Source organism: Moschus berezovskii, chromosome 20 (genome assembly GCF_049115385.1).
Source record: "Moschus berezovskii isolate FMDL1 chromosome 20, NW_MosBer_1.0, whole genome shotgun sequence".
Lineage (NCBI taxonomy): Eukaryota > Metazoa > Chordata > Mammalia > Artiodactyla > Moschidae > Moschus > Moschus berezovskii.
In genome coordinates, this window is record NC_142479.1 from 56,881,960 (window position 1) to 56,908,331 (window position 26,372).

The window sequence follows — 26,372 nt, forward strand, 5'->3', positions numbered from 1 at the left end:
CCCCTGGGGCTGGGTGCGCAGCGGCGGCGCCGAAATGCGGTTTGCGCGCACGGGGAGAGACAGCAGAAGTTAGAAGATCGCCGAGGGGGGAGCCCGCGCCGCAGCTTCCTGCCCCCGGCCCAGCCCTCTGGCCCCGGCGGCCTGCAGCCTGACTTCCTCCCCCCACCCCGCAGCTCGCCGCCCGGCTCCTCGGACGGGGCCGCCCCGATGGGACGCCGCGCCCCGGTCCCTGCGCGCCGCTGATCCGAGCGCCCGCGTCGCCGAGCCCCGCCGCCGCCGAGAGCCGCTGCCGGTTTCGCCCCCCCAGGCCAGGAGCCTTGATCGCCCTCCCCGGGAAAGCTGGATTTCCGAGGCTGGAGGCGCCTGGCCGATTGGGTGGGGACCACCATGGGCAACGCGGCCGGCAGCGCGGAGCAGCCCGCGAGCCCCGCCGCGCTGGCCCCCAAGCAGCCAGCGGCGCCCAAGCAGCCCATGCCCGCGGCCGGAGAGCTGGAGGAGAGGTTTAACAGGGTCCTGGTGAGTATGACCCGCGGTGCGCGCGGCTCGGACGTGGGGTAACAGGGGCTCGCTAGGCGTCCCCGCCCCCGGGGGCTAAGGTACCGCTTGGAGATCCCCGGCGGCCCCTCCGGGGGGGTGGGAGTGACAGTGGTTTCTTTCAGAGTGACTTAGCACTCTCCTCCCAAAACTTTCTTCTGCGATAGCCCAGCCTCCCTCCCCAAGACACCCCCTCCCCCAGAGCTTCTGGGTCTAAAGGTCTAAACAAAAATGTCCTGTGAGGAAGTTGGGAGCGAGACGGTGCTGTGGGGTCCCAGGGGCACCCCCTTTCCCTCTGCACGCAGGCCCAGCTGCCGGGTGCAAGTCTGGAGCATCTGCTTGTGTCGGGGTCCTGATCTGCTGGTGTCTGAGTTGCTGGGAGCCGGGTTGTCAGGTCATGCAGAGGGGCTGGCTGTGTTTCTCCCTCCTGTGTCAGGGAGTGCTTGTCTGTGGGTCATTATCTTGGGCCTCCCCTCGCACCCACTGGAGGGATGCAGGTTAGGAAGGGCGGGGTCAGGATGGGTTGGTTGCTCTGGCTTGGGGTGGAGCAAAAGTCTGAAAGCCCCCCTCCCGCACTGTCACCTGCTCCAGGGAATTGGGGGGTCTTGGGGACTAGGCCACCGGAGAGGAAACCACCAGCTCAGATTGAACCTGGAGGCAGTTGGTGGGTGGGGGCTCCAGAGCTAAGTCAGGGCTCCCTCAGACCTGGTGGAAGAAGGGAGGGCGAAAGGCCCCTCATTCTCACTTCCCTCTGCCTACCTCAGCCCTGTCCCAGGCTCCCTTCTCTAACTAATTGCCTGGTGGCCTGTCTGCTGTCAGTTCCCTCGCCAGACCCTGGGTGACAGGCAAATAAGGCCGTGCTTTTCCCCAGAGGCACTTCCAAGTCTGAGCAGGCTGGCACTGCAGGTCTGAGGGTGGGGGCCCGAGGGTGCTGCCGGCAGCAGAGCCATGCAGGCTGGTTGCCGTCCCCTCCACCTCCTTGACATCACTTCCCCTCCCCTGGCCTGCTGTGAGGCCCTACTTGCCAGATCCTCTGCATGGCCCCTCCTAACAGTTCCTGGAAATCTTGGCTGCTGCCCCCTCCCAGGAGAAAGCCTAGGAGGGATTGGAGGAGCTGTGGGGTGGGGGTGGGCTCTGATCTATCCACCTTGCTTGATTGGGGAGAGGGAGGCAGGGAGGGGGAGAATACCTCACACAGGCTAGGCCCCTAGTACCCTACCTCTCTACCTGGTTCCCTTTCCCCAAACCCATGGCTGCACAAAGATGAGCAGAGCGGAGCAGAGTTGGAAGGGGGAGAAGGGGCCATCAGGGGAGCCTGAGTTAGTGGTGGATCCCTGGACCCCAGCCAGCTTGAATGGGGTGGGGGGGGGACCATTCTGTCTTTCCCCTTAAGTGTCTATGGATGGGTGGTTGGGCTTTCGGGGTGAGGCCCAGGTCCCAGTCTGCATTCTCTGCTATGAAGAGATGGGGAGGAGCTGTGTGAATAATTCAGACCCCTGGAAAATCCAAAAGTCAAGGGTAATGCCTATATAGGACTTGATTGCCCTGCTTGTGTTTTTTTTTTTTTTTCTTTTGGCCTTTGCTCTGATTGGCTGAGTCTGACACTGACTGCCACTAGGGGAGCCTGACAACCAGGGCGTGGAGGGTGGAGGCCCAGAGAGGGGTCTGAGGGTGTCTTGGTGGAGACAGCGGTAGTGGCTGGGTGGAAATCTAGGGCAGCGGCACCCACTGGGTCTCACCCCTCCCAATCCCCAGGAACCCTAGTGTGTTTACACTTCCCCCTTCTTCCTGGGAGGAACATGAGCAGAACACACCCAACCCAAGGTCGCTTGGCTAAGAACCTGGCTTCTCTAACTCCTCACTGTGTGCTGGGGTGACACCCTTGGCTCCTGCCTGAGATTGGCTGGGGCTGTGGATTTGGCTAAACCTAGTGTGGCCCAGATGGAGAAGGCAATGGCACCCCACTCCATTACTCTTGCCTGGAAAATCCCATGGATGGAGGAGCATGGTAGGCTGCAATCCATGGGGTCGCTAAGAGTCGGACACGACTGAGCGACTTCACTTTCACTTTTCCCTTTCATGCATTGGAGAAGGAAATGGCAACCCACTCCAGTGTTCTTGCCTAGAGAGTCCCAGGGATGGGGGAGCCTGGTGGGCTTCCGTCTGTGGGGTTGCACAGAGTTGGACAGGACTTTAGTGACTTAGCAGCAGTAGCAGTGTGGCCCAGAGGGTAAAGAATCTGCCTGAAATGGGGGAAACCCAGGTTTGATCCCTGGGTTGGGAAGATCCCCTGGAGAAGGGAATGGCTACCCCCGCCAGTATTCTTGCCTGGAGAATTCCATGGACAGAGTAGCCTGGCGGGCTACAGTCCATGGGGTCGTAAAGAGTCAGACATGACTGAGCGACTAACACACACACACACACACATAGGGTCAGTAACAAGGATTGCAGGAGGTGCCTCCATGGTGCAGTAGTAAAAAAATCCGCCGGCCAATGCAGGAGACGTGGGTTTGACCCCTTGGTTGGGAAGGTGTCCACTGGAGTAGGAAATGGCAACCCAGTCCAGTATTCTTGCCTGGAAGATTCTATGGAACAATTTGCCTGGTGGGCTACAGTCCATGGGCTTGCAGAGTCAGACACGACTGAGGTTCTGAGCACTGCACACCTCCATCCGAATGCTGCCTCCTTGGCCAGAGCTGAGTCCTGTCCTCAGTGAATATCTAAGAGGAGAACCTCAGACTGCTGAGGGGGTGGGCCTCACACATCCAGGGATCCTCCAGTCTGGATGGGGGAAGCACAGACAGCCCTCCCCTTGGGATCTAGTCACATGTCCCCAGGGAACCTCTCTCTTTCACTGAAACTCAGCCCTTTCCTCCTGGGTGGGGAGTAGGATCCCATGCAAACCCACTGCTTGGCTTCTGGCAGTGGGACCCCTCTTGTGGGTCAGGGGTGCCCCGACCAGACCCACTGCTAAACAGGAGGTGAGGATGCTTGTTTTCCCTTTCCCTGGGGGCAGCCTTTTTCCCAGGCAAGAATGGGTGGTGGGGGCTCTTTTTCCGAGGATGCTGTGAGAGAGGGGTGCCCCAGCTTACAATGGGCGTAGGGAGAAAGAGCAGGTTGCGCCAGGGTTTCCGTCTGCTGCCTTAGCAACAGCAGAGGCGCGATGGCTGCCCAGAGACACGGGCCTGCTGCGATAGTGGGAAACCAGCCCGCCAAGCTCTGTGCTCTCGCCTCTCCTACGCCCTGCTGAAAACTGGTTGTCTTCCAGTCCCTTCAGGCCTTCCCCTGCAGGGGTCAGGGTTTGGGATGGTAGGGCACTCTTTCTAAGGCCTGCCGGAAGTGCCAGGCTTACAGTCTGGCCTAGGACACCTCTGAATCTGTCTGGGCGGGGAGGAGCCTGTAGCCGTGGGGCAAAGGGATCAAGGGAAGGCACTGTGATGTGCTGGAGGCCAAGTGATGCTGGCATCTGAGAAGAGAGGAATTCACCGGATGGGCCTGGCACCCGGGGTGCCCTTAGCATGTGCCCAAGGTGGTGTGCACCTGGCCAGGCTGTCTGGGGAGGTCAGGATGGTCCCAAGCAGGCTGTGGCTGCTGGGAGTCCTGCTTTTAGCTGGACCCCTTCCCCGTGGGGACTGGGACTGGAGGTGAAGGGCAAACGTGGATGTCTCATTTTGTCGACTGCAACCAAGGCTCTGCCTTCTTGATCGGTCCCTCCTCTGGAGTTTGGCACGTGGAGCTGTGAGGTCACTCCAGCCCTGTGTCTCCTGTCTCAAGGGTCTCACATGGAGGATCCCGGTGGGGCTGTGGCTCTGTGGTCAGAGGCTGGGCTGGGCTGGGCAGAGGCCGTGGGATGCCATTCCCAGCAAGCAGGCCTGGCACATGCTGCCCCTGGAGACCCAGGGATGTGGTCGGCGTGATTCACAGTGACATCTGGGACCAGTTGGCAAAGAGCTGGAAGGGAGAGAAGGGCAGGAACAGGTGGGGCTGCTCTCGGGCCACCTCTGCATTTTTCCTGGGAACACGGGGCCCTGGGAGGTGGCTTAGGCTTCCCAGCCTCTAAGAAGGGCAGGGGTTACTCTTGGGAAAGGCAGAGGAGCTTCTTTGGGCTTTGGGGTCATGAAGTTGAGGATTTGAGCTTCGTCCTGGCCACTTACTACCTCTGTGACCTTGAGCAAGTTACCCACACGCTCTGAGCTTCAGTTTTCCTCATGTGTAAAAAAGATAAGAAAAATGGTTATATGTCAAGGACTCCCCTGGTGGTTCTGTGGTTAAGATTCTGCGCTTCCACTGCGGTGGGCGCGGGGTCAATCCCTGGTTGGAGAACTAAGATCCCGCATTCCACGTGGTGTGACCAAAAAAATCAAAAGCATACGTGTGCCTGCTAGGATCGTCGAAGGGATTAAATAGAATCGAGGGGATTAAACAGAGTGCTTAGCGCGATGCCTGACACAGAGCAAGTGCTCAATAAACACTGTCCGTGGTGAGGGCGGGAGGAGGTTGGAACCCATTTGCTCCTCTTCATCTTGGGGCCCTTCGAGGAGGAAGGAGCCCAGACCCTGCCTCCTCCCTCCCCCACCTCCGGCTTCAAGACCAACCACAGGTGCCATCTTTAGTCTTTGACCATCGCAGGCCAGGCTGCCCTCCCTGCCATCGCCCAGGTCAGCCACAGTGGGGCCTTGACGAAAGCAGCCGGTGGCCGGAAACCACGGGAGGGAGGGCCCAGCTCTCCTGAGGGTGGGGCACCCGCGGTGCTAACGGTAGCTGTGAACATGGGGAGTGGGGGTGGGGAGGCCTCCACTTCCCTCTGAGAGAGGGCGTGCTGGGGGGGGTTCCCCAGTGAGTAAGAGCTCGGTGTGGCAACAACAGGAAACGCAGGGTGCTGGGTGGCAGGAAACGGGGCTGGCTGTTCTTGGTTCCTCAGACAGGCCCCTGGGGCCAGGCTGTCTGAGGAAGACCCTTGGGGGCCCGGGACCCACGTTTCTCATTGCTCTGAGCTCTCCTTCTTCGAGGAAACTGAGGCTTCTTAACCAGCTGGCTTCGAGGTCACCTTGGGCAAGCGGCCTAATGGCTCCAGGCCTCAGTTTCCCATTTGTGAAATGGGGATTAGGCTAGTATCTATTGGGTTGGCCAAAAAGTTTGTTTGAGCTTTCCTGTAAGTTGTTAGGGAAAACCTGGATAAACTTTTTGTCCAACCTGATACTTTGTAGGCTTGTTGTTGGGATGTAAGTCACATGGCATAGGGTGAATGTTTGGAAGGAATATTCATTATTATCATTTTTTTAATCGGAGTATGATTACTTTTAAGTGAAGTTGCTCAGTTGTGGCCGACTCTTTGCGACCCCGTGGACTGTAGCCCACCAGGCTCCTCCGTCCATGGGATTCTCCAGGCAAGAATACTGGAGTGGGTTGCCATTTCCTTCTCCAGGGGATCTTCCCAACCAGGGATCGAACCCAGGTCTCCTGCATTGCAGGCAGATGCTTTAACCTCTGAGCCACCAGGGAAGACCCATGATTACTGATTACTTTAGGGAATATTAATTATTGTTGTCATCACTGTTGTTAGTCTCCCACCATCTTGGATGATAAGGGCGGTGCCTGCTGCCCTGGCTTCTACCCTGCTTGCCCTTGGTCCTGCCATGGGGACCCTTCAACCCTGATGGGAGAAGCTGTTAGCTTTGTGGGGTTCTCAGCACCTGATCCTAGGGCTCAGTTACCCCACATCCTCTTCTATGCCTTGGATTGCTTATAAGAGCCCTAGAAAATCTATGTACCAGAATTTTGAAAAGTGGATAAAATCGATTGTTTCTGGAGCTGCACTGAGAGCTCTAAGACCAAGGCTGAGGCTACATAGAGGTGGGCGGGGGAGATGGATGGGGAAGTAGGGGCTTGCTTCTGAATCCATCAGGCTGCAGAATCCCTGTGGGGCTGGTCTGAGAATTTGGGCTGGTGCCCAAGTTCAAGGGCATCCTGGAGCTTGAAGGGCTAGGCGTCCTAAGGAAAGGGTGGGCAGATGTGTCCGGATGGTGGAGTCTCAGCTCAAACTGAAAGTGAAACCGGAGGGTGTGGTTGTGTCCAGATGTAGCTGGAGCCCCTTCAGTTTCCAGGGACACCTGCCAAGATGTCAGGGAGGCGGAGGGGGGATGGCCTGCAAGAGGCTGGTCTTGAGTGTGCAGGGCTGGAGGCCCCCTTGACACCCAGAGAGGGGGACAGGAAGGAGGTGGACACATTCTAATAGAAGCTTCTTCTCTCAATCAGGGTCACGGTCATGCCCTGAGAGATGAGTCGCCCTCACAAGCATGAAGGGCAGCGGGGGAGGGGGCTGAAGGCTCAGTTCGTTTTTTGGCCAAGCTTTGGAGACAAGTCTGCTTTATCTGGCTCTTTTCACAAACTTCTGTCCGCCACACATCCCTGGCCTTGGGGACTTCAGTGGACTCCCATGACCCCCAACCTGTGACATGTCTCTTCATCGTGGTTTGCCCCTGAAGAGTATTGTTACATCAAAGCATGGCACCTCACTGGGTGGTCCTGGGAGCCCTGAGTCTGAGGCAGGAGGGAAATAGCCCATTTCATGGAAGAGGAAAGTGAGGCTGAAGGAGGCAGAGAAGTAGTTAGGCTAGGTGGGTCCCCCGAATCCAGCTCAGGTCCTCCACGTCACAGCCACCTCCCCCTCCTCCCCTTGCAGGAGGTGGGTGTCTCCCCCTACACACAGACACCTGGACTTCACAATCCTTTCCTATCTCATTTGAGCACCATCAGCCAACCTCCTGCTTGTCTCCCAGCCCCCAGCCCCCGGGTGGTGCCTCCTCACTAAGGGCCCCAAGTCTGGTGGTCTGTGGATGTTTCCAGGGTGGCCTTACCCCACTCAGAGCGAGTGGCATCACCTGTTTCTCTCCTGCTCTCCAGGGGACCCGTCTCTTTCGGTGGGCACCTCCAAGGAACAGCTGCTAATTAGTGCTCAGCGCTGTCAGAGCTATTTCTGATTTCCGAGCCTAAATTTAGCCCGTCTGGCAGGCTGGAATGCAGGCCCGGGGGCCTGAGGAGGCCCAGGTGGGGAAGGGGCAAAGGGGTACCCTTCGCTCCACCACCACTGGACCGGTGTGCCGGCCCAGCGGAGGCCTCCCCCTCCCCAGTAATAGCCATAGGGTGGAAGTGGGGGAGTGGACTTGGGCGCTGGTTCCCAGTCAGCTTGGGGCTCAAAGCCAGCCTGACTCCCCTCATCCTGGCTTCCTAACCTTGGGCAGGTCATCAACCTGTGCTTGAACCTGTAGTGGACGGATGACAATGGTGGGGGTGGGGGGAGGTGGCCCTCTGTGAGCAGGGCTGGTCAGCCCTCAGGTAAAGCTGGCATCACAATTGTTGGAGTCTTTATGAGGATTAGTTGCTGCCTCTAGAAGGGCCGCTGGAGTCACTGTAGGAGCCAACAATTCCCCAGGGTGGGTGAGGGCCCCCAAGACCCCTATCAGGAAGCAGCGATCCCCTCTAAGGCTAAGCTGCTGAGCCCTCCCCCACTCCTCTGTGCCCTTCCCCTTCCCCTCCCCCTCCCCAACTCCTTCCTCTGTGCTGGCCACTAGTCCAGGTTCCCTGATGTTGCCTGCCTTCTCCCTGCTTCCTCTTCCCTGCCCAGTCTTGGCTCCCCCACCCCCTCCCCCTCAACTCTGCCCCACCCTGGGTCTCTGTAGGGTGGAGGGATGGATCAGGAGAGCCCAGGTAGAAAGAGACAGATGGAGACAGAGGATGGCCCCAGGGAGGACTTCCAGCCAGTAGGATCCTGCTCTGGGCTGCAGGGCCCCTTCCCGGGCAGTCCGGTCCAGGGGGCAGGAGTGGTCCAGGCCCTTGGTGCCAGGTTGGGGGAGGGTGGCAGATGAGACGTGGGCGGTTTCCGCAATCTAGGCTCACTTTCGCAACGGGGGAGAGGGATGACGTAGCCCCATCCCCAGACTCCTGCTCGGGGAGGGGGCCTGGTGGACAGGCCGTTTCACCTCTCGAGTGGGGCCCTGGCCGGAAAACTTGGGCAACCAGGGGCCGAGGGCACCCAGCTTCCTGTTGTCTGGGGCTGACCGAAAGCTGTGATTTTGGGGGTGAGATCTGGCCAGAGCCCCAGAATTAGACGCAGTACTCCAGAGAGGAAGCTGGCTGAGAAGCCTCGGGTGTGGGTGTGGCCCCGTCTCTGCTCCAGCTGTGGCCTCTGCTCAGGGCCACGCGACCGGGGATGTGTAGTCTGAGCCATCAGCATGGATGGTGGAGGTGTGGTGGTGGGCTCCTCCATCCTGGGCTGGGTCTCTCCAGGGTTCCCACATCACCACTCAGACTCTGAACTCCTTGAGGGCCAGGACTGTTTTTTGGGACCTGACACGTGGTAGACCCTGAATAAGCCTGGGTTTTACTGAAATGAGGTGAACTGGCATCATCTCCTGGTTCTATTAGGGAGACACTCGAAGTCCAGGGGGTGGGGTGCCCAGGAAGACCCAGTGCTGGTGGCACCTGGTGATTCCATAGCCCTAGGTGGGACCCTAAGCTTGTCCTGTGGGGAGAGGCCTGGCAGCCACCTTGTAGCCTTGTCATCTGTGGCTGGAGGAGGAGGGCCCAGGCAGAGCAACGCTGACCTTTCTTAATTCTGGAGGGGAGTCCCAGCCTGGGCCGCCAGAGCCACAGACCCTGCATGCTGCCTGCTCTCCCCAGTTCCTATGACAGAATGGCCTTCCCCTGGAATCTCCCTGGGCCCTGCAGCGGTGATCACCTGCTCGGAACTCCCTTCCTGTCTGACCTCATCCCCCTCAGCCTGTCCCCAACTCCTTCTGTCCTGAAGTGATGAGGCGGGAGGGGGCTGGGAAGGGTTGGGGGCTGTTGAGGGCTATCCTTGAAAGAGGCTTTGTGGTGCTCGTGAGGCACAGGTGCCCTGAGCTGGGACTAAACACATGTGGTGTCTGCTGGCACATGGGAACAAAGCATGGCACATGCCTGGCCACACAAGCTTGAGTGAAGATGGGTCCCTGTTAGCTTCCCACCCAAATGGGAGAAGACATGATACACGCTTATCACACCTGGGGAAACGAGCCTAGAGGGACCTGAGATCCCCAGAAGTCAGGCTGAGAACCCACGCTCCTGCCTCCACGCCAGGGGTGACAGACAGAGCTCAGGCCTCGGAGTCAGGCAGGCTCAGGTTCAAATCCCAGTGTCACTTTCCAGCTGTTGGGCCTTCAGAGAGGTGTTCCACGTTCTGCGCCTCGGTGTTCTCCTTGGCTAATGCTACTTATCTCCAGGGGTGAGATGGGGACAGGGACCTGTAGGGTGCTGGCCTCTAGGGGGTCCCCTGAAGACGCCCAGGCTCCCCTCCCCTGAATGTTGGATCTTCAGACTCAGACTCTTTACCTGGTTGTCTTCCTCCCCAGAACTGCATGAACTTGCCCCCGGACAAGGTCCAGCTGCTGAGCCAGTATGACAACGAGAAGAAGTGGGAGCTCATATGTGACCAGGTGGGCACAGGCCCTGCCCATCATCAGGTCCCCTGCCCTCCAGGCTGGGTCAGGCAGGGGAGGGGACACTGCCACACTGCTGCAGGGTCACGACTCTGCCCAGGGGCCAGCGTGGCATCTGGGAGGGTGCTGAGGGCGTATGCTGGACTCTGGAATCCCCTTCTCTTGGGCATGGGCCTGAAGAGACATGGGCCTGATGAGCTGGACCTGATGGGACATGATCCAGGCTGGGTCTGCCCTCTGAAGAGCTGGGGCAGGGGCTGGCACAGGGGACTGGCCAGTGCAGTTGGGCCCACGTCTTCATCCTTCCTGCTGAGCTCCCCGGAGCAGCTTCTAGGCTGGGGAAGAGCAGGCACAGTCCTGGGGTTGGACATCTTTGTTCTACCCCTTGCGGGGTGGAGAGGAGGGTCAGGAATCCCTGTCCTCCTTTGACCTTGCGTCCAGAGGACCTGCAGTCAATCAAGCTACTTCTCGAGTCAGCCAGCTCCCAGATGACAGAACAGGGACCAGAGCTGGCTCCTGGTGCTCAGTCAGGTGTCTGGGTTTGCTGCCTTCTGGGCTCACTCTGGCTGCCCGGGCCCTCTGGCTGTGGGGCCGCTGTCCATGGTAGCAGCGAGGACCCCTCTTGTACAGCCCGGGGGTGGGGGGGTGGGGCTTGGCTGCTGCCGTGATTCAGCAACGGAGGGAGGCTGGGGGGTAGGGAGTTGGGGAGCAGGGAGCCTCCCCTGGGAACCAGGGCTGGGCCTTTGGCTCCAGCTAATGGACTGGGATGGGAGGAGCTGGCAGGGCAGGAGTCTAGGGGATGAGGGTGCGGAGCTGCCTCTGGAGGTTTCAGGACTGGGGTAGGGGTCTTTGTTCCTTGGCATCTCAGGTTGGGCACATAAAGGCCTGGGAGAAGTGAGGGGTTGAGGGTGGTGGCGGCAAGGGGTCACCATCTGAGGGGTCTGGGTTGGGAAAAGAGGGAGCTCCTTTGGGCAGGGGGCTCTGGTGTGGCCTCCACCTCTTGTCTGAGTGGCTCCTAGAGTCCTGGGTGGGGCCTCTGTGTTGAGCACTGGATACTCACACACACAGGCCCCTACGGGACAGCTGGGGCAGAGCCGTGGGGGAGGGAACCCCAGCCTGCCAGGCACTGGCCCCTCCTCAGGCCACTCCAGATTGTTATTCTGCATTGTATTCCCAGCTCTGGGCCGGGGTGAGGCCCAGGGAGGGCAGTGGGCTGTGAGAGTGCCACCTACTGGCCTGCATGAATCTCCCCTGCCAGGGTAGGGTGTATGGTGGGACTGACCCCTCCACACTTCACCCAGGCTGTGACCATGAAGGGAAGGGATGGCCTGGTCCAGGACCAGGGATCTCTTAAAGTGGATCTCTTTAAGTTTGGGTTTGTGCCTTTGATATTCGAGGTGGGGGGGCTTTTAAGACAGCCTGGGACCTCGGATCTGAGCTGAGAAAGAGGCTCTGAGACAAGGGCTGGCCATTTGCCCTGGGATGACCCTGGCTGGGACCCGGTACACCCCACTCCATCTTGCAGGAGCGTTTTCAAGTCAAGAACCCCCCAGCAGCCTATATCCAGAAGCTGAAGAGCTACCTGGAAACCGGTGGGGTCAGCCGAAAAGTAGCAGCAGACTGGATGCCCAACCTCGGGGTATGTGCCCGCCTCTTTCTCTCTGCCCCTTTCCCCTGCACTTTGCAAGCACTGGGGCAGCTGGAGGAACTGTGCGTGTGAACTCTCCTGCAGGCCTGTGTGGGTACACGGATGAGGGTGTATGTACAGGGGACTGCGAGTGCCCTGGGTGTGCACTTCCGTGGGTTCCTCTGCAGCTCCTGTTTGTGCTCTGATGTGTACACTTGTGTGTATTTGGGTAGTGTATATGTACACGTGCGCACACTATGTGCACAGGCATGGATGTGTGTGTGTGTGTGTTATGTGTGCCCGTTTGTGTCCACATATGGATGTATGTGTATCGAGCCCTTGAACAGGGAGGTGTGTGTGTGTGTGCCCTTTTGTGTCCACATATAGATGTATGTGTATTGAGCCCTTGAACAGGGGTGTGTGTGTGTGTGTGTGCGTGTGTGTGCGTGTGTGTCTGTGTATCCGTGTGTCTGTATGTGGATTTATATCTTATGTCTGTGTACCCCCTGTACTTGTGTACGGATGTGCAGATGTGTGTGGGTACCCAGGGTGTTCATGTTTGAATGTGTGTGTATCCTTTGTCTGCATGTGTGTCTGTGTGCGTGTAAGGAGGCATTGGTGTGCCTCTTTTGTGTCTGCACATGGCTGTGTGGCGTACACCCTGTGTGTTTGTGTCAGGGGTGTACGTGTGGCCTGAGAATGCTTATTCTGCCAGGCAGTTGTGTGGAGGTGGTGGGGGCGGTTGAGCGTGAAAGGCCAGTTGTGGGGGGCGGGCGGGCCCTATTGGCTGAGGCCCGGGCCCCACCCACCAGACTCCCCCTGTTTTTGGCTCCCAGTTTAAAAGGCGAGTTCAGGAGTCCACGCAGGTGCTCCGGGAATTGGAGATCTCTCTGAGGACCAACCACATTGGGTGAGTGAGGGCTTGGATTTCCTTGGGGAGGGTGGGGGAGGGAGAGGGCTCTGCCAGCAGGGAGCCCCTGGGGGCCCCATACTACCCTCCCCAGACCCACTCCAGGCTGTGCCTGTGGGCCCCCCCTCCAGGATGGGGGTCCAGAACTGCTTCCTTGCCTCCTCTCCTGCCCCCCCGTGGCTGGTCCCTTGAGGCATGGCTGGGCCGTGGCTCCTGTCCGAGTCCTAGCATCCTCCCGTGGTGTCACCGCGTCTTCTGAAGTGGGGGCTGGTTGCTGTCTTCTGGGGGAAGGGCCCTGGGGCCCCTTGCTGTGCCCACTCGGGTCGGCAGCCCCTCCTGGCCGACCCTCAGGGAGCCCTGTGTCCTGCAGATGGGTGCAGGAGTTCCTCAACGAGGAGAACCGCGGCCTGGACGTGCTGCTTGAGTACCTGGCCTTCGCACAGTGCTCCGTCGCGTAAGCTGGCCGGGCCCTCATGCCACCCCTCAGAGTCCACACCTTCCTGCTTCTCGCCCGCTCCTCTGGCCACTTCCAGGCAGTGCAGCCTGGGCCCAGTCAGGAGCCCTGCAGTGGACCCTGAGCGAGGTCCTTTCCTGAAGGCCTGCTGTGGATGGGGAGGGCCGGGGCCTGTGACAGCCAGCTGGGACCTACTAGGCCCAACCCTGTGTCAAGAACACATGCTGTTGCTCCTCCGGCCCCTAGTCTCTCCTGCAGTCTCCCCCAGTGCCCCCTGCCCCTCTCTTAAGGGCCCTGCTGGGTTGGCCTCCATCCACAGTCTAACCCCCACAGGTACAATATGGAGACTGCAGACAACGGGGCCCCGGGCTCTGAGAAGAGCAAGCCGCTGGAGCAGTCGGTGGAAGATCTGAGCAAGGGCCCGCCCTCATCCTTGCCACCCCCGCCCAAGAGTCGCCACCTGACCATCAAGTATGTGGGCCCCCACCCCACCCCATTGGGGTGGCAGGGGCAGGGTGAATGGAGATTTCACCCCTGACCGCTGTACTCAGCCTGCTCCACCTGGGCCCTGGGGGTGCTGGGAGGACTGCTTGGCATCGGGGATCAGAGTGAGGGCCTCACACAGGGCTCAGGAGATGGGTGTGTTAAGAAGCCTTTGGGTGAGCACTTAAGAGGCTGGAATTTGAGGAGGGGACTGGGATAAGGAGGGGGTTTCTGGGTCAGGGGGATCCCTCTGGTATTCATCTAACCCCCTGTTTTCTCCCACATGGCCTCCAGGTGCCCCCCTTCTCCCCGGTACGTAGCTGCCTAGGAGCTGGTGCATGCCTGGTCAGCTTGGGTGGTGGTGGGATTGGGTGAGGTGTTCAACTCAGGTGACACCCCTGGATTCAGCTGCTTCGGATATGTCAGCCTACCCTAACTTAAGACATCCAGCTGGGAGGGCAGGAGAGGGGAGATGGCCCTGAACCCTCGTGTGGACCCCAGGTGCCTCCCTTCCCTCTCTGGGACAGGAAACCAACTTCATCTTAAGACCCAAACTCTTACAATATCTTTCTTTCTCCTTTTTTTAAAAATTTTATATATTTGGCTGTGGCAGGTCTTAGTTATAGCATGTGGGATCTAGTTCCCCGACCAGGAGTTGAACCCGGGCCCTCCCTTGCGTTAGGAACACAGAGTCTCAACCACTGGACCAGCAAGGAAGTCCACCCCTGCTCCCCAGCTTTTTATTTTTAATAGTTTTTATTTATTTATTTACTTTTGGCTGTGCTGGGCCTTTGTTGCTGCGTGGGCTTTTCTCTAGTCGATGAGAGTAGGGGCTGTTCTTCGTTGCAGTGTGGGCTTCTCATTGCAGTGGTCTCGTGTTGCAGAGCATGGACTCTGGGGCGCTTGGGCTCAGTAGTGACTCCTGGGCTCTAGAGCACAGGTTCAATAGTTGTGGTGCTCTGGCTTAGTTGCTCCACAGCACGTAGGATCTTCCCAGACCAGAGATCGAACTCGACTCTCCTTTGTCTCTTGCATTGGCAGGCAGATTCTTTACCACTGAGCCACTAGGGAAGCCCTCCCAATTTCTTTGTTCATTCATTCATTCAACAAACATTTTTTTAGCATTTACTATGTACCAGGCATGGTGGTAGGTGCTCAGGTGACAGATGACACTGCCCTTGGCAGCCTTCCATCTAGTAGGGGACAGTGTGTGATAGGTGGTCATGGAGGTACGACTGTGAGCTCTAAGTAGGGAAGTGGCTACTGCCTGGGCCATGAGGAAGGCATCCCGGAAGAGATGACACCGGAACTGTGTCTTGCAGGCTTTACAGGCAGTGGTGGGCATGGGGACGGGCATTCCAGGCAGAAGGAATAACATGAGCAAAGACTCAGAGGCATTTGAGCAATGATGGGAATGTGGCAGGCTGAGGGATGAGTGAGGTCTCCCAGTGATGTTGGAAATGGGATAGAATTGTCATGAGGACCCGATGTGGAAGTTTGGGAGTTGTGACAAGGGAAAAAAATCACCTATCTTTTATCAAAGAATCAGTGAGCACATTCATATACCACTTACTTTGTGCCAGGCACTGTTCTAAACTCATTTTGTAGTCCCAACAACCGTATCAGGAAGGTGCTGTTATTACCATTATTATTTTACAAAAGAGGAAACAGGCCCAGGGAGATTAAGTAATTTACCTTGCAAACCCTGAGCTGGGATTTGACCCAAGGCAGTCTGAATTCGCAAGATGGAAGATAAACCCGTGTGGCTATGCGCGCCACCTTGTGGAGATCATTTTCATTGCAGTTTACAAGCTTTGGAGGTCTTTGCCTTCTATAAGCTCTCCATATATTAAGTCCCCATGATACAGCAACTCTTTTTAATGCCACCAAGTCACTATTAGGGGTCTACTTCCCTGACTCCTCCCTTAAACTCTCCCCAAAATACCAAACGCCAGGCCTAAGGACTGAGGAGAACTTCCTGCCCTCAGCTGGCCTCTTTGGTTGGGTGGGCAGGAAGCCATCTGAGTGGTGGGGAGAACAGGAAGGATTTGAGATTCTGACCCTTGCAGCCTCCTCCCCACCCACCCAGGTTGACCCCGGCCCACAGCAAGAAGGCCCTGAGGAATTCCCGCATCGTCAGCCAGAAGGACGACGTCCACGTCTGCATCATGTGTCTGCGTGCCATCATGAACTACCAGGTTGGCCAGCAGGCCTGGGGCATGGGCACCGACTGTCCTCCCTGGGGACTGCCTAAACTGCTGGGGTTCTGGGACCAACTGTCCCCCACCCTGTCCCCAGTGGAATCCTGGGGACGGGCTGTTAGCTTGAGTCTTAAGAGGAGAAGCACAGATTTCTGTCGCCTCTTAGCCAGGTCACCTAGAATACCCTGGACATGGCTAGGGGTGTGGACATACCTTACATGGGGGCATAGGCAAACCCATCAAGAAAGTATAGACACCCACAGGAGAGCAGCCTCTGGGTTATTTCGTTTGGAGGGGTGATTGGTGAACCCAGTCCTTCTTTACTCAGCGGGCCTCTCAGGACTCACTATGTCCAAGATGCTGAGTCTTGACACTGGTTTTTGAACAAAGATATTTAAAAAAAGAGACCAGGCTTTGGCTGCCACTGAAGAGTCTGTGGTTGGATATAAAGAACTTCCTGGGAATTCCCTGATGGTTCAGTGGTTAGGAATCCATGCTCTTAGTTCTGGGGCCCCAGGTTCCATCCCTGGTCAGGAAACCAAGATCCTACAAACCACCTGGCACAGGCAAAAAAAGCAACAAAGAACTTCCTAGGGCACTTAGGCACCTGGATGATAAGGACAGGAGGGTGCTGGCAGTCCTAGGGGTCTGCCCTGAGGAGCTGACCTCTCCTTTCTTCCTAGTCTGGCTTCAGCCTCGTCATGAACCACCCAGCCTGTGTCAATGAGATTGCTCTGAGTCTCAACAACAAGAACCCCAGGTGAGGTCCCGGCCCCTAATCTTTCTCTGTGTCTAGATTCTCCTCCTACTTAACCCCTTGCCTACTCAGTCCCCCAGTTCTCAGGGCCACTGTCTGTCAGCTTCCCTAGCCTCCTCCCTAGCCAGGCCCACGTCCACCTTTGCCGTGGGGCCTGCCTGTTCTCCAGGGACCACCTGCCTCTTCTCTCCCCAGAACCAAGGCTCTGGTGTTGGAGCTGCTGGCGGCTGTTTGCCTGGTGCGGGGAGGACATGATATCATCCTTTCTGCCTTTGACAACTTCAAGGAGGTAATGGAGCCCCCACCTAACATGTACTTGCTTGGAGCCCTGTTGCTGGCAGGTGTGGCCTCTGCTGGGGGCAGCTAGAGATGCTGGGTAGGTATTTGCGGGGGGGATGCTGGGTAGGTATTTGGGGGGGATGCTGGGTAGGTATTTGAGGGGGATGCTGGGTAGGTATTTGGGGGGTGGTTTCCTCATCTAAAGGGAAGGGACAGGGTCACACAGGGGCACTGTCTGGAGTGACAGGGACAACTACGGGGACTTGCTGAACCTCTGACCTTCAGTTTTGCCAGATCCAAACTGGCCTTGATCCATTCATCTCAGAGTCACTGTCTCTGGTTAACAGGCTCATGAGAAGTAACTGCATGAGAGTATGATGCATAAGGCAGCATACGGTCATGCATTCCTTGAATGGATATTTATCGAGGGCCTGCTATGTGTCAGGCACAGAGTGGGCAGTTGGGATACATTAGTGAACCAAAGAAACAAAGGAGACAGGGGAAGACCAATCATCAGTGATACAATAAATAAGCAAATTACATGGTGTCAGAGAATGATAAATATTCTGGGGAAAAAAAGCCAGGGAGGCTGTAGAGGGAGCGGGAACTGGGAGGTTGCCGGGTAGTCAGGGAAGCCTCATGGAGAAGGTGAGATGTGAGCGAAGCTGGGAGGGGAGTGAGGGATTGGTGTGGTGGCTGTCTTTAGTAAGAGCTCATCAGGCAGGTGGAATAGCAAGTGCAAAGGCCCTGAGGTAGGAATGTACTAGGATGCCAGAGTGGCCAGAATGGAGTCAGTGTTGGGGAGGGCTGTGAGAGATCAAGAGGGATGAGAGGTTTTGAGCAGAAGAATGACGTGGCCTGACTTAGATTTAATTTGAGAGGAGCCCATAGAGGCATAAGGGGGTGGGCAATTGGAAGATGGCTTAGGTGGTATGTCACTGGGACCTCAGTGACAGCCATTTCTCCCACCCAGGTATGTGGAGAGCAGCACCGCTTTGAAAAGCTAATGGAATATTTCCGGAACGAGGACAGCAACATCGACTTCATGGTGAGCTCAGGCCTGGGCTGGGCTACCCTCGGGTTCCAGGAGCAACTAGGAGCCAGTATCTGGGATCTGGGCTAAGCTCCTGCCAAGTATGAGGACTGAGTGGTTGGTGGAGGAGGGGTGGATGTCAGTAAGAGGGAGGCTGGGAGGAAGGGATGTGGGGGAAAATATGTATGGGACACAGCCTGATTGGTGGGGTGAGAAATAGAGCAAGGGTGGGGGACTTGGGGATAAATTAGGGGGTGGAAGTCACTGAGAACCCCCCACCAAGAGGATCATAGATTTGCTCACTGCCCCCCCCTACCCCCCGCAGGTGGCCTGCATGCAATTCATCAACATTGTGGTACATTCAGTGGAGAACATGAACTTCCGTGTCTTCCTGCAATATGAGTTCACTCACCTGGGCCTGGACCTGTACTTGGAGGTTAGCCCTGCACCCCCCACTCCAACCCCAACCCCGGGACTTAACCACTTGCCTGCTGCAGAGTATGCCTCAGTGGTTAGCATCTGTAAAATAGGAGAACCACAGAAATAATAACGACTATAAATGTGTAGAGAGGTTACCTGCTGCCAAATAGGCACCCAGACCATGGGGCGGTTGTTGTAGGCTCTAGAACAGGCTCTGGGACACAATGGGGAGCACAGAGATTCTGAGCCAAAGCAGGAACTGGCTCTTGCCATATGGGTCTGGGTCATGGGAGAGTTCCTTGCTCCGGGGAAGGTGGGCAGAGGGGCTTGGTACTTCCTGGTTCGGCCTGAGTAGACAAGCTGTAGCTTTCTTCTGATTTCTTTGTGAGGCTTCCCAAGATAAGCAGGGTCTTTGGGACTGGATTTTTGAAACTCAGAATCAGCAAAAAGTGAAAAGCAGGCTAGGGTGATATGTCCATTCTAAGGAATATTATTCAGCCACAAAAAAGAACAAAGTACTGATACATGGTACAATAGGGATGGGCCTTGAAGACTTTATGCTATTATGCTCAGTGAAAGAAGCTAGACACAAAAGCCAGACACAAAATATTGTATGATTCCCTAAAATGAAATGTCTGTAATTGTTAAGTCCAGTAGAGATGGAAAGATTGGTGGTTTCCAGGGGCTAGAAGAGGAGAGGATGGGGGAGTGGCTGCCAACGGGGACAGGGTTTCTTTTGGGGGTGATGTTCTGGAATTAGGTAGTGGTGAAGGTTTGCACAACCTTGTGAATATACTAAAAACTATTGAATTGTACACTTTAAAAGAGTGAATTTTATGGTGTATAAATTATATCTCAATTAAAAAAAAAACCCAAAAGTGGGCTACGGCTCAGGCCCCTTCGTCTTGGCTCTGGTGGTGATGGGGAGGTATTGGAAAGATCCCTCACACCAGGCCTTACCCTGAACCTTCCGTCTGGGGGACAGAGGCTTCGGCTCACGGAGAGTGACAAGCTGCAGGTGCAGATTCAGGCCTACCTGGACAACATTTTTGATGTGGGCGCACTGCTGGAGGACACTGAGACCAAGAATGCTGTGCTGGAGCACATGGAGGAGCTGCAGGAGCAGGTGGCCCTGGTGAGAGCTGCCCCTGAACCGGCAGAGAGCAGCCCCACAGAGCTCCCCATGCTGCTATCAGGCACCAGTTCTAGGTGTGAATGGGGGCCCCCTGAGTTTGACCTGAATCCTTTGGGTGTCTCTCTCAATGAATGTTCATTGAGCTCCTCCCCTGGGCTGGATCTCTGAGGAAGGCAGGTCCCCTCTCCTCCAGGGGCTCGGACACCAGGCCCTGATTTGGGTGGAGCTGGGTGCCTGGGGCTCCCTGCCAGCCCAGTCTCCTCTCCAGCTCCCTCCTTCATCAGTGGTGTCTTGGTTCCCCCTCCTGAGACCTCTCAGGACTTCCCCTACTTGGGTTCAAGTGCTAGGCTCCCCCAGGCTAAGCACATCCGGAAGCCTCCCCCAGCCCTCCAGACAGGCATGCCTGGTGCCACCCCCTCAGCGGCCGTGCCAATGCCCGGCTGCGGGTGGGAGCTCACCATGTGCTGGTGCCACAGCTCACAGAGCGGCTTCGGGACGCGGAGAACGAATCCATGGCCAAGATCGCGGAGCTGGAGAAGCAGCTAAGCCAGGCCCGAAAGGAGCTGGAGACCCTGCGGGTGAGGTCGCGGGGAAGTGGGTTGGGCGGGAACAGGGCTCCCAAGAACAGACCATCTGGGGGCTTGACACGTCCCTCCACCCCGGCAAGAGAATGGGGGCTCCGTGCCAGGCTTGCCGTGGTTCCTAACCCCTCCCCCGGGGCTCGCAGGAGCGCTTCAGCGAGTCGACCCCTATGGGCACCTCCAGACGTCCCTCTGAGCCCGAGAAAGTGCCTGCCCCTGCCCCGGCGCGGCCGTCGGCCCTAGAGCTGAAGGTGGAGGAGCTGGAGGAGAAGGGGTTAATCCGTATCCTGAGGGGGCCCGGGGATGCGGTCTCCATCGAGATTCTCCCGGGCGCTGTGGCAACTCCGAGCGGCAGTGATGCCCCGACTCCGGGGGCGCCTCCCGGCTCCCCCAGCTCAGGTGTGCAGGAGCTTCAGGCTGGCGGGGGAGGCGGGTAGGAATGGGGGGCTGCAGGGGAGCCTGAGGACGTCTCAGGCCGGGAGAGGTGGAAGAGGTGGGTTTTGGTTGCGGGCGTGGCTCAGGTGCGGATGGGCCGCGATGGGCCCAGTGCGCATGCGCAGGGCGGGGAGGGCAATTGATACCACCTTCTTCCCGCCCCCTCCCCGGTTCTAGCCTCGGAACTCCCACCTGTAGCAGAGCCGGCTCCTGGAGCGGCACCGCCACCCCCACCGCCACTGCCCCCACTGCTTGGTCTCCCCTCCCAGCAGGAAGCCCCACCCCTGGCGCCCCCTCTGGCCCCGCCCCTCCCAGGCAGCCCCGAGCCCCCGCCCCCGCCGCCGCTGCCAGGCGACCAGCCGCCCCCGCCCCCGCCGCCCCCGCCGCCTCCCGGCGCGGACGGGCAGGTTCCTCCGCCGCCCCCGCCGCCTCCGGGAGGTCCCACTGATGCTCAAGCAGGGCCTGGCTCAGAGATGGGCCCAGGTGAGTGGACTGCCCCGGGGCAGAGGGGCAAGGGAAGGGAGGATAGAGGGAGGGGCTCTGATTTCACTGTCCTCCAGGACCTGCTGTCTGTGGGCCTTCAGCTTGCCTTGTCTGTCCTCATTGGACCCGGGTAGGGTTCCTTCCAGCCATCCCACCACCTACTGCCCCAGTGATCATTCACTCCCTCTGTCTCAGGAGTGAAGGCCAAGAAACCCATCCAGACCAAGTTCAGAATGCCACTCTTAAACTGGGTAGCCCTGAAACCCAACCAGATCACAGGCACTGTCTTCACTGAGCTCAATGATGAGAAGGTGCTACAGGTGAGTGTGGCTCTGCCTTGCTGCCACTGTGGGCACCGGAGGAGGAGGATCATGCTGGATCATGCTGGGCATGGGGGTAGTCACCTCCTCTACCCATTTTACAGAGGAGGGCATGGAGGCCCAGGAATAGGGGTTAAACCAAACTGGTTTAGTGCATCTAGTAGGCTGTGCATCCTGATTCCCCCGGAGGCTTTCCCTCTGTCCTTGTAGAGGGGCTCAACCTCCGCTAAGCCTGGCCTCTCTCTCCTCCTCCCAGGCCCCTCGCTCACCACCTTCCCACAGACACCCAGGGCCTCACTTTCAGTTTTCTAAAAGGGATGTGTTCTGTTGCCTCCAGGCCATGGCACATGCTGTCCCTCTGCCTGGAATGTCCTTTTTCTCTTTTTAACCCTGGCGAGTGGAGCTCTTCCTTCAGCTGAAACGGTTTAGAGTCTAGGTCCCCTGGGTGGAGTGCTGCTCTTGCTTCATCTGCTTCCCCCATTTCCCCCATCAAGGCCTGCGATCAGGTTGAGTACTGACTGGTTTGTTTCTCTGCTGATGGTTTGGTCAGGGCTGGGTAGATGGCTCTAGCACAGAGCACAATGTTCAGCCAGGATCGCACCAGACCCCGGCCCTGCCCAGCGCCACCTCCTCTCCCTGCATCCCCAGGAGCTGGACATGAGTGACTTCGAGGAGCAGTTCAAGACTAAGTCCCAAGGTCCCAGCATAGACCTTAGTGCTCTCAAGAGTAAGGCAGCCCAGAAGGCCCCCAGCAAAGCCACGCTCATCGAGGCCAACCGAGCCAAGAACCTGGCCATCACCCTGCGCAAAGGCAACCTGGGGGCAGATCGCATCTGCCAGGCCATCGAGACGTGAGTACCTCTGCCCTGGGCTTGTGGGCAGCCCAGCCCCTCTGCTAGGACGGGGTTGTTGGGCAGATCCTAGTAAAAGAGTCCCAGCCATGGGACAGAATCCATCAAGTTTCATACCAACCCTGGTCAGAGGGTAGAGGAGAAAACTGTGTTCCCATTTTCAGGTTAAGAAAACTGAGGTCCTACTGTGATTCCATGTCCAGAGAGAGATGTTCCTTTTGTCTTCTTGCTTCCTTGCACTCAGGCTCAGGCATTTACAGCTTGGCTATCTGCCACTGATATATGTCTGGGATTCTGGGCTTGCTAGCTTCCAACTTCCTCTGAGTCTTATCTCATTCTCTTGAGCTGTTGGTAACAGCAAATACTTAAGTTCATTTATTTGATCAAGTGATGGGGTAGGGGTAGTCCTGCTCTCAAGAACTGGTGGGTGTGGAGTGATGCCAACCCCTCCCTTCACAGGTATGACCTGCAGACCCTTGGCCTGGACTTCCTTGAGCTGCTGACCCGCTTCCTGCCCACAGAGTATGAGCGCAGCCTCATCACTCGTTTCGAGCGGGAGCAGCGATCGATAGAGGAGCTGTCAGAGGAGGACCGCTTCATGCTGCGCTTCAGCCGCATCCCTCGCCTGCCCGAGCGCATGAATACACTCACCTTCCTGGGCAACTTCCCAGACACTGCCCAGATGCTCATGCCGGTGTGCGCGGGCTGGCAGGGTGGTGCGGCCTGGGCTGGGATGGGGGAGGAGGCAGCTGGCAGCCTGGTCTCCCAGAGGGCATCTGAGAGTTCTGGAGCCTCCTACCAGCTTCCCCCTTGCTCCTGCCCCAACTTACCATGCTTCCCACATCCTGCCCCCAGCAACTGAATGCCATCATTGCAGCCTCAATGTCCATCAAGTCCTCGGACAAACTTCGCCAGATCCTGGAGGTGAGACCCTAGGGCAAGGGTCTAGGAGGCAGAGACCACCCATGATGGCTTGTGTGTTCTGGGCTGTGTGAGAGAGAGACCCTGGCCCAGCCCTGTGACCCTGGGTTGCACCCACTGTGAGGTTCTCACTTCTCACTTTTGATGGTGGTGGCGGTCACAGTAGCTTTCTTGTTGTTGATTTTGTTGTCGTTGGTGTTTACCTAGTTTTTGGTGGTGCTGTGTCCAGGCTCAGGATGACAATGCTAAGGTGGGGTTGGGGGCCACATTCCAACAGCCCACTTCACACCCTGCCTGAGGGTTCACTAGCAGAGCCTTCTATTGTCTGAGAACGAATAGAAATGGCTGAGAGAGGCATTGACCCCACAGCCTCAGATGAGGTGTGGGCAGTACAGACTTGAGTGGGAATAGGTGGCTAGGTGGTAAAGAATCTGCCTGCCAATGCAGGAAACGCAGGAGACGTGGGTTTGATCCCTGAGTCAGGAAGACCCCCTGGAGTAGGAAATGGCACCCTGCTCCAATGTTCTTGCCTGGGAAAATTCCATGGACAGAGGAGCCTGGGGTGGGGGGGCTATAGTCCATGCGGTCGAAAGAGTCAGACATGACTGAGTGAGCAAGCACAGCACAGGAGATGACCAGATTGGGTGTGCCATGGTGTTAGCAGTGCACGTGTTAAACACGTGTATACGTGCGTCACGGACCTGGGGCATCCATGCAGGAGTGTGGTGGCTGCTGAGTGGCTTGTTCCTGGCCACCTTGTCTTCTTGTGTAATTTATACTTTAGGGAGTTTCCTCAGCCCCGGCACCCGGCTGAGCTCCCCACCACCCACCTGTCCCACCTCTTGCAGATCGTCCTGGCTTTTGGCAACTACATGAACAGCAGCAAGCGTGGAGCAGCCTATGGCTTCCGGCTCCAGAGTCTGGATGCAGTAAGGAGTAGGGGGAAGGAGGGGACCCCCTGACCTGTGGGATGGGGGATGGCTGGGGGCATGTGGCTCACAGCAGGTCCTCATTGCAGCTGTTGGAGATGAAGTCGACTGACCGCAAGCAGACGCTGCTGCATTATCTGGTGAAGGTCATTGCTGAAAAGTACCCACAGCTCACAGGTTTCCACAGCGACCTGCACTTTCTGGACAAGGCTGGCTCAGGTATGGGTGGGGGATGGGGCTCAGCCCTGGGGACAGATACAGGTTGGGGGAGAGCCAGGGGAGCTCAGGACCTAATGGGACGGGAATGCTGCCTCTCTGATTCTTTGCTTCTCTACTGTCCCACCTCCTACTCAGTGTCCCTGGACAGCGTGCTGGGGGATGTCCGCTCCCTGCAGAGAGGCCTGGAGTTGACCCAGCGGGAGTTTGTGAGGCAGGATGACTGCGTGGTGCTCAAGGAGTTCCTGAGGGTCAACTCACCTGTCATGGATAAGCTGCTGGCAGACAGCAAGACAGCTCAGGTGGGCTGGGGCTGGCCCTGGTCAGGGAGGCGGGGAGGCTGGGGTGGGGATGAAGGACCACCTAGGTGGGGTTGTGTAGCCAAGGCCTGGAGCCCTGTGACCCCAGCACGAACGCTTTAGGGGATAGCACAGGAGGGAGCAGCCACCTGCCTGGAGGAGGAGAGATGAAGTGGCCAGTGTCTTAGCGGGTACAGGGCAGTGGCCAGGACCTGAGGGGTCTGGGCTGGTGAGGCTGACAGCCTGTGCCCACAGGAAGCCTACGAGTCTGTGGTGGAGTACTTTGGAGAGAACCCCAAGACCACATCCCCCTCCATGTTCTTCTCCCTCTTTAGTCGCTTCATCAAAGCCTATAAGGTATGTTTGATGGGCAGGCTGCGACCCATGTGGGGCATTGCAGCCTCTCCACATGGGAAGTGGGAGGGGTGGGGGCTATTTCTGCTGGGAGTGGACTAGGGAAGGGATGATTCCCCTCATGCAGACCCACCTTGGCTCCTCAGAAAGCCGAGCAGGAGGTGGAACAGTGGAAGAAAGAAGCAGCTGCCCAGGAGGCAGGCACCGACACTGCGGGGAAAGGGGAGCCCCAAGCACCCAAGGTAGGTAACTGTTGCTGAGCTTGGTACTGGGATCCAGCGATGCTGATGCTTGGTATCTTCATCCCAAAGATCTGGTCCTCCTCCGCACCCTTGTTTTTATGGACTGACCCTGCCCAAGGCCAGGATGCCTCTGTAGCCTGTGGTGGGGAATGGGTTCCTTTCCCTCATGCCAGCTGTTATTGTGGGGCACCAGGCAGGTGGTCTAGGGTTTAGTGGCACAGGGGGACAGGGGATCCTGGAGCTGGAGTTACATACCCTCGCGCTACCCCCAGTCCCCTCCCAAGGTCCGGCGGCAACAGATGGACCTCATCTCTGAGCTAAAACGGAAGCAGCAGAAAGAGCCGCTCATCTATGAGAGTGACCGTGATGGGGCCATTGAAGATATCATCACAGGTGGGGGCTTGGCAGGGGCTGTCCTGTCCCGGGTCTGTCCTATGCTGTCTTCCATCCACCCCCCAACCTGGGGGGTCAGGATCTGTCTGCCTCACTGCCTCTTTGCTACTTTTTCTGTCTTTTTCCCTTTTTCCTTTCTCTCCTGGCTCCTTCCTTCCAACCCTCAGTGCTCAAGACAGTGCCCTTCACTGCTCGCACCGGCAAGAGGACGTCCAGGCTCCTCTATGAGGCCAGCCTGGGAGAGGAGATCCCCCTCTAGTCCCCAGGTACCCACCAGCCCGGCTTCGGATCCCAGTGGCTGCTCACAGCCCTGTGGGCTCCTGGAGGGGTCTGAGTCACGCTGCCCTCCCCTGGGCCAGGCACGGGGCTGGGGTGTGTTGGAAGGAGGTCTGATAAACAGGCTCCCTCCCACGTGCCCACAACCTGGAGGGCTGAGGCCTGTGCCCTGGAGTGGTGTCCCAACCCTGGGCAGACCCCTTGAAAAGTAAATGTCTTTCCTCTCCGTCGCCAGATCTACGGAACCAGCCCTACATCCGCGCAGACACAGGCCGGCGTAGCGCTCGTCGGCGCCCGCCGGGACCCCCGCTGCAGGTCACTTCCGACCTCTCGCTGTAGTCACTATTTCTGCAGATGGACTGCGAGGCCTGGGAGCGGGGTGGGGGGCGGGGCGGGGCAATCCCGGACTCAAGGAAGGTGGGACTCAGCTCGGCTGGGCCGGGCAGCCTCCTTCACCAAGGTCCCCACTCCTGGGCGCCCCTCGAATGGTCAGGGGCACCCCTCATCTTGCCACAGGGGGAGGCATCTCTGGCCCCACCCCCCAAATGCTGCTTGCAGCACCCCTCTTCCCCCAACAGCCATACTTAGCCTCAGCGGGAGCCCGGCCTGTAACTTATGTAAAGGGTAACCTTGCGCCCCTTCCACTCCCCCACCCCAACCCAGCTCCGAGGACTCCCCATGGACCTTATTTTTATACAGATTAATAAAGACGTTTGCAAAAGATCCGTGTCCGCTCCGTGCCCGCCCCCACTACGAGCTGCCT

At 57.8% G+C, this 26,372-nt stretch overlaps 1 protein-coding gene across 5 annotated transcripts; it reads left to right on the top strand.

The window, feature by feature from the left end:
- The first annotated feature begins 151 nt into the window (after positions 1-151).
- Positions 152-26,330, top strand: FMNL1 (formin like 1). 5 transcript variants are annotated; one of them, XM_055408091.2, is made up of 27 exons: positions 154-516; positions 9,924-10,007; positions 11,536-11,649; positions 12,474-12,547; positions 12,918-13,001; positions 13,335-13,472; positions 13,779-13,796; positions 15,574-15,682; positions 16,369-16,445; positions 16,638-16,731; positions 17,695-17,769; positions 18,080-18,190; positions 19,160-19,309; positions 19,786-19,887; positions 20,037-20,289; positions 20,503-20,808; positions 21,004-21,128; positions 21,777-21,979; positions 22,439-22,673; positions 22,835-22,903; positions 23,749-23,829; positions 23,919-24,048; positions 24,184-24,347; positions 24,600-24,701; positions 24,845-24,940; positions 25,213-25,333; positions 25,845-26,330. In XM_055408091.2, exons 1-27 carry the CDS (start codon positions 388-390, stop codon positions 25,946-25,948), a joined length of 3,348 nt encoding a protein of 1,115 aa, XP_055264066.2. In that variant the 5' UTR covers positions 154-387; the 3' UTR covers positions 25,949-26,330. The 5 variants fall into 5 exon arrangements, with proteins under 5 accessions (XP_088685300.1, XP_055264066.2, XP_055264065.2 ...); XM_055408090.2 differs by having other exon boundaries at positions 20,037-20,288; positions 20,496-20,808; XM_088829174.1 differs by lacking the exons at positions 13,779-13,796; positions 25,845-26,330 and adding an exon at positions 25,501-25,838 and having other exon boundaries at positions 152-516.
- The last annotated feature ends 42 nt before the right edge of the window (positions 26,331-26,372 follow it).

Bases quoted from the DNA above. Each gene is read 5' to 3' on its own strand.
- FMNL1 (XM_055408090.2), top strand. From the start codon at position 388: ATGGGCAACGCGGCCGGCAGCGCGGAGCAGCCCGCGAGCCCCGCCGCG. The intron at 16,732-17,694 runs GTAATGGAGCCC...TCTCCCACCCAG, and splicing joins CCTTTGACAACTTCAAGGAG to GTATGTGGAGAGCAGCACCG. The intron at 24,941-25,212 runs GTAGGTAACTGT...CGCTACCCCCAG, and splicing joins GGGAGCCCCAAGCACCCAAG to TCCCCTCCCAAGGTCCGGCG.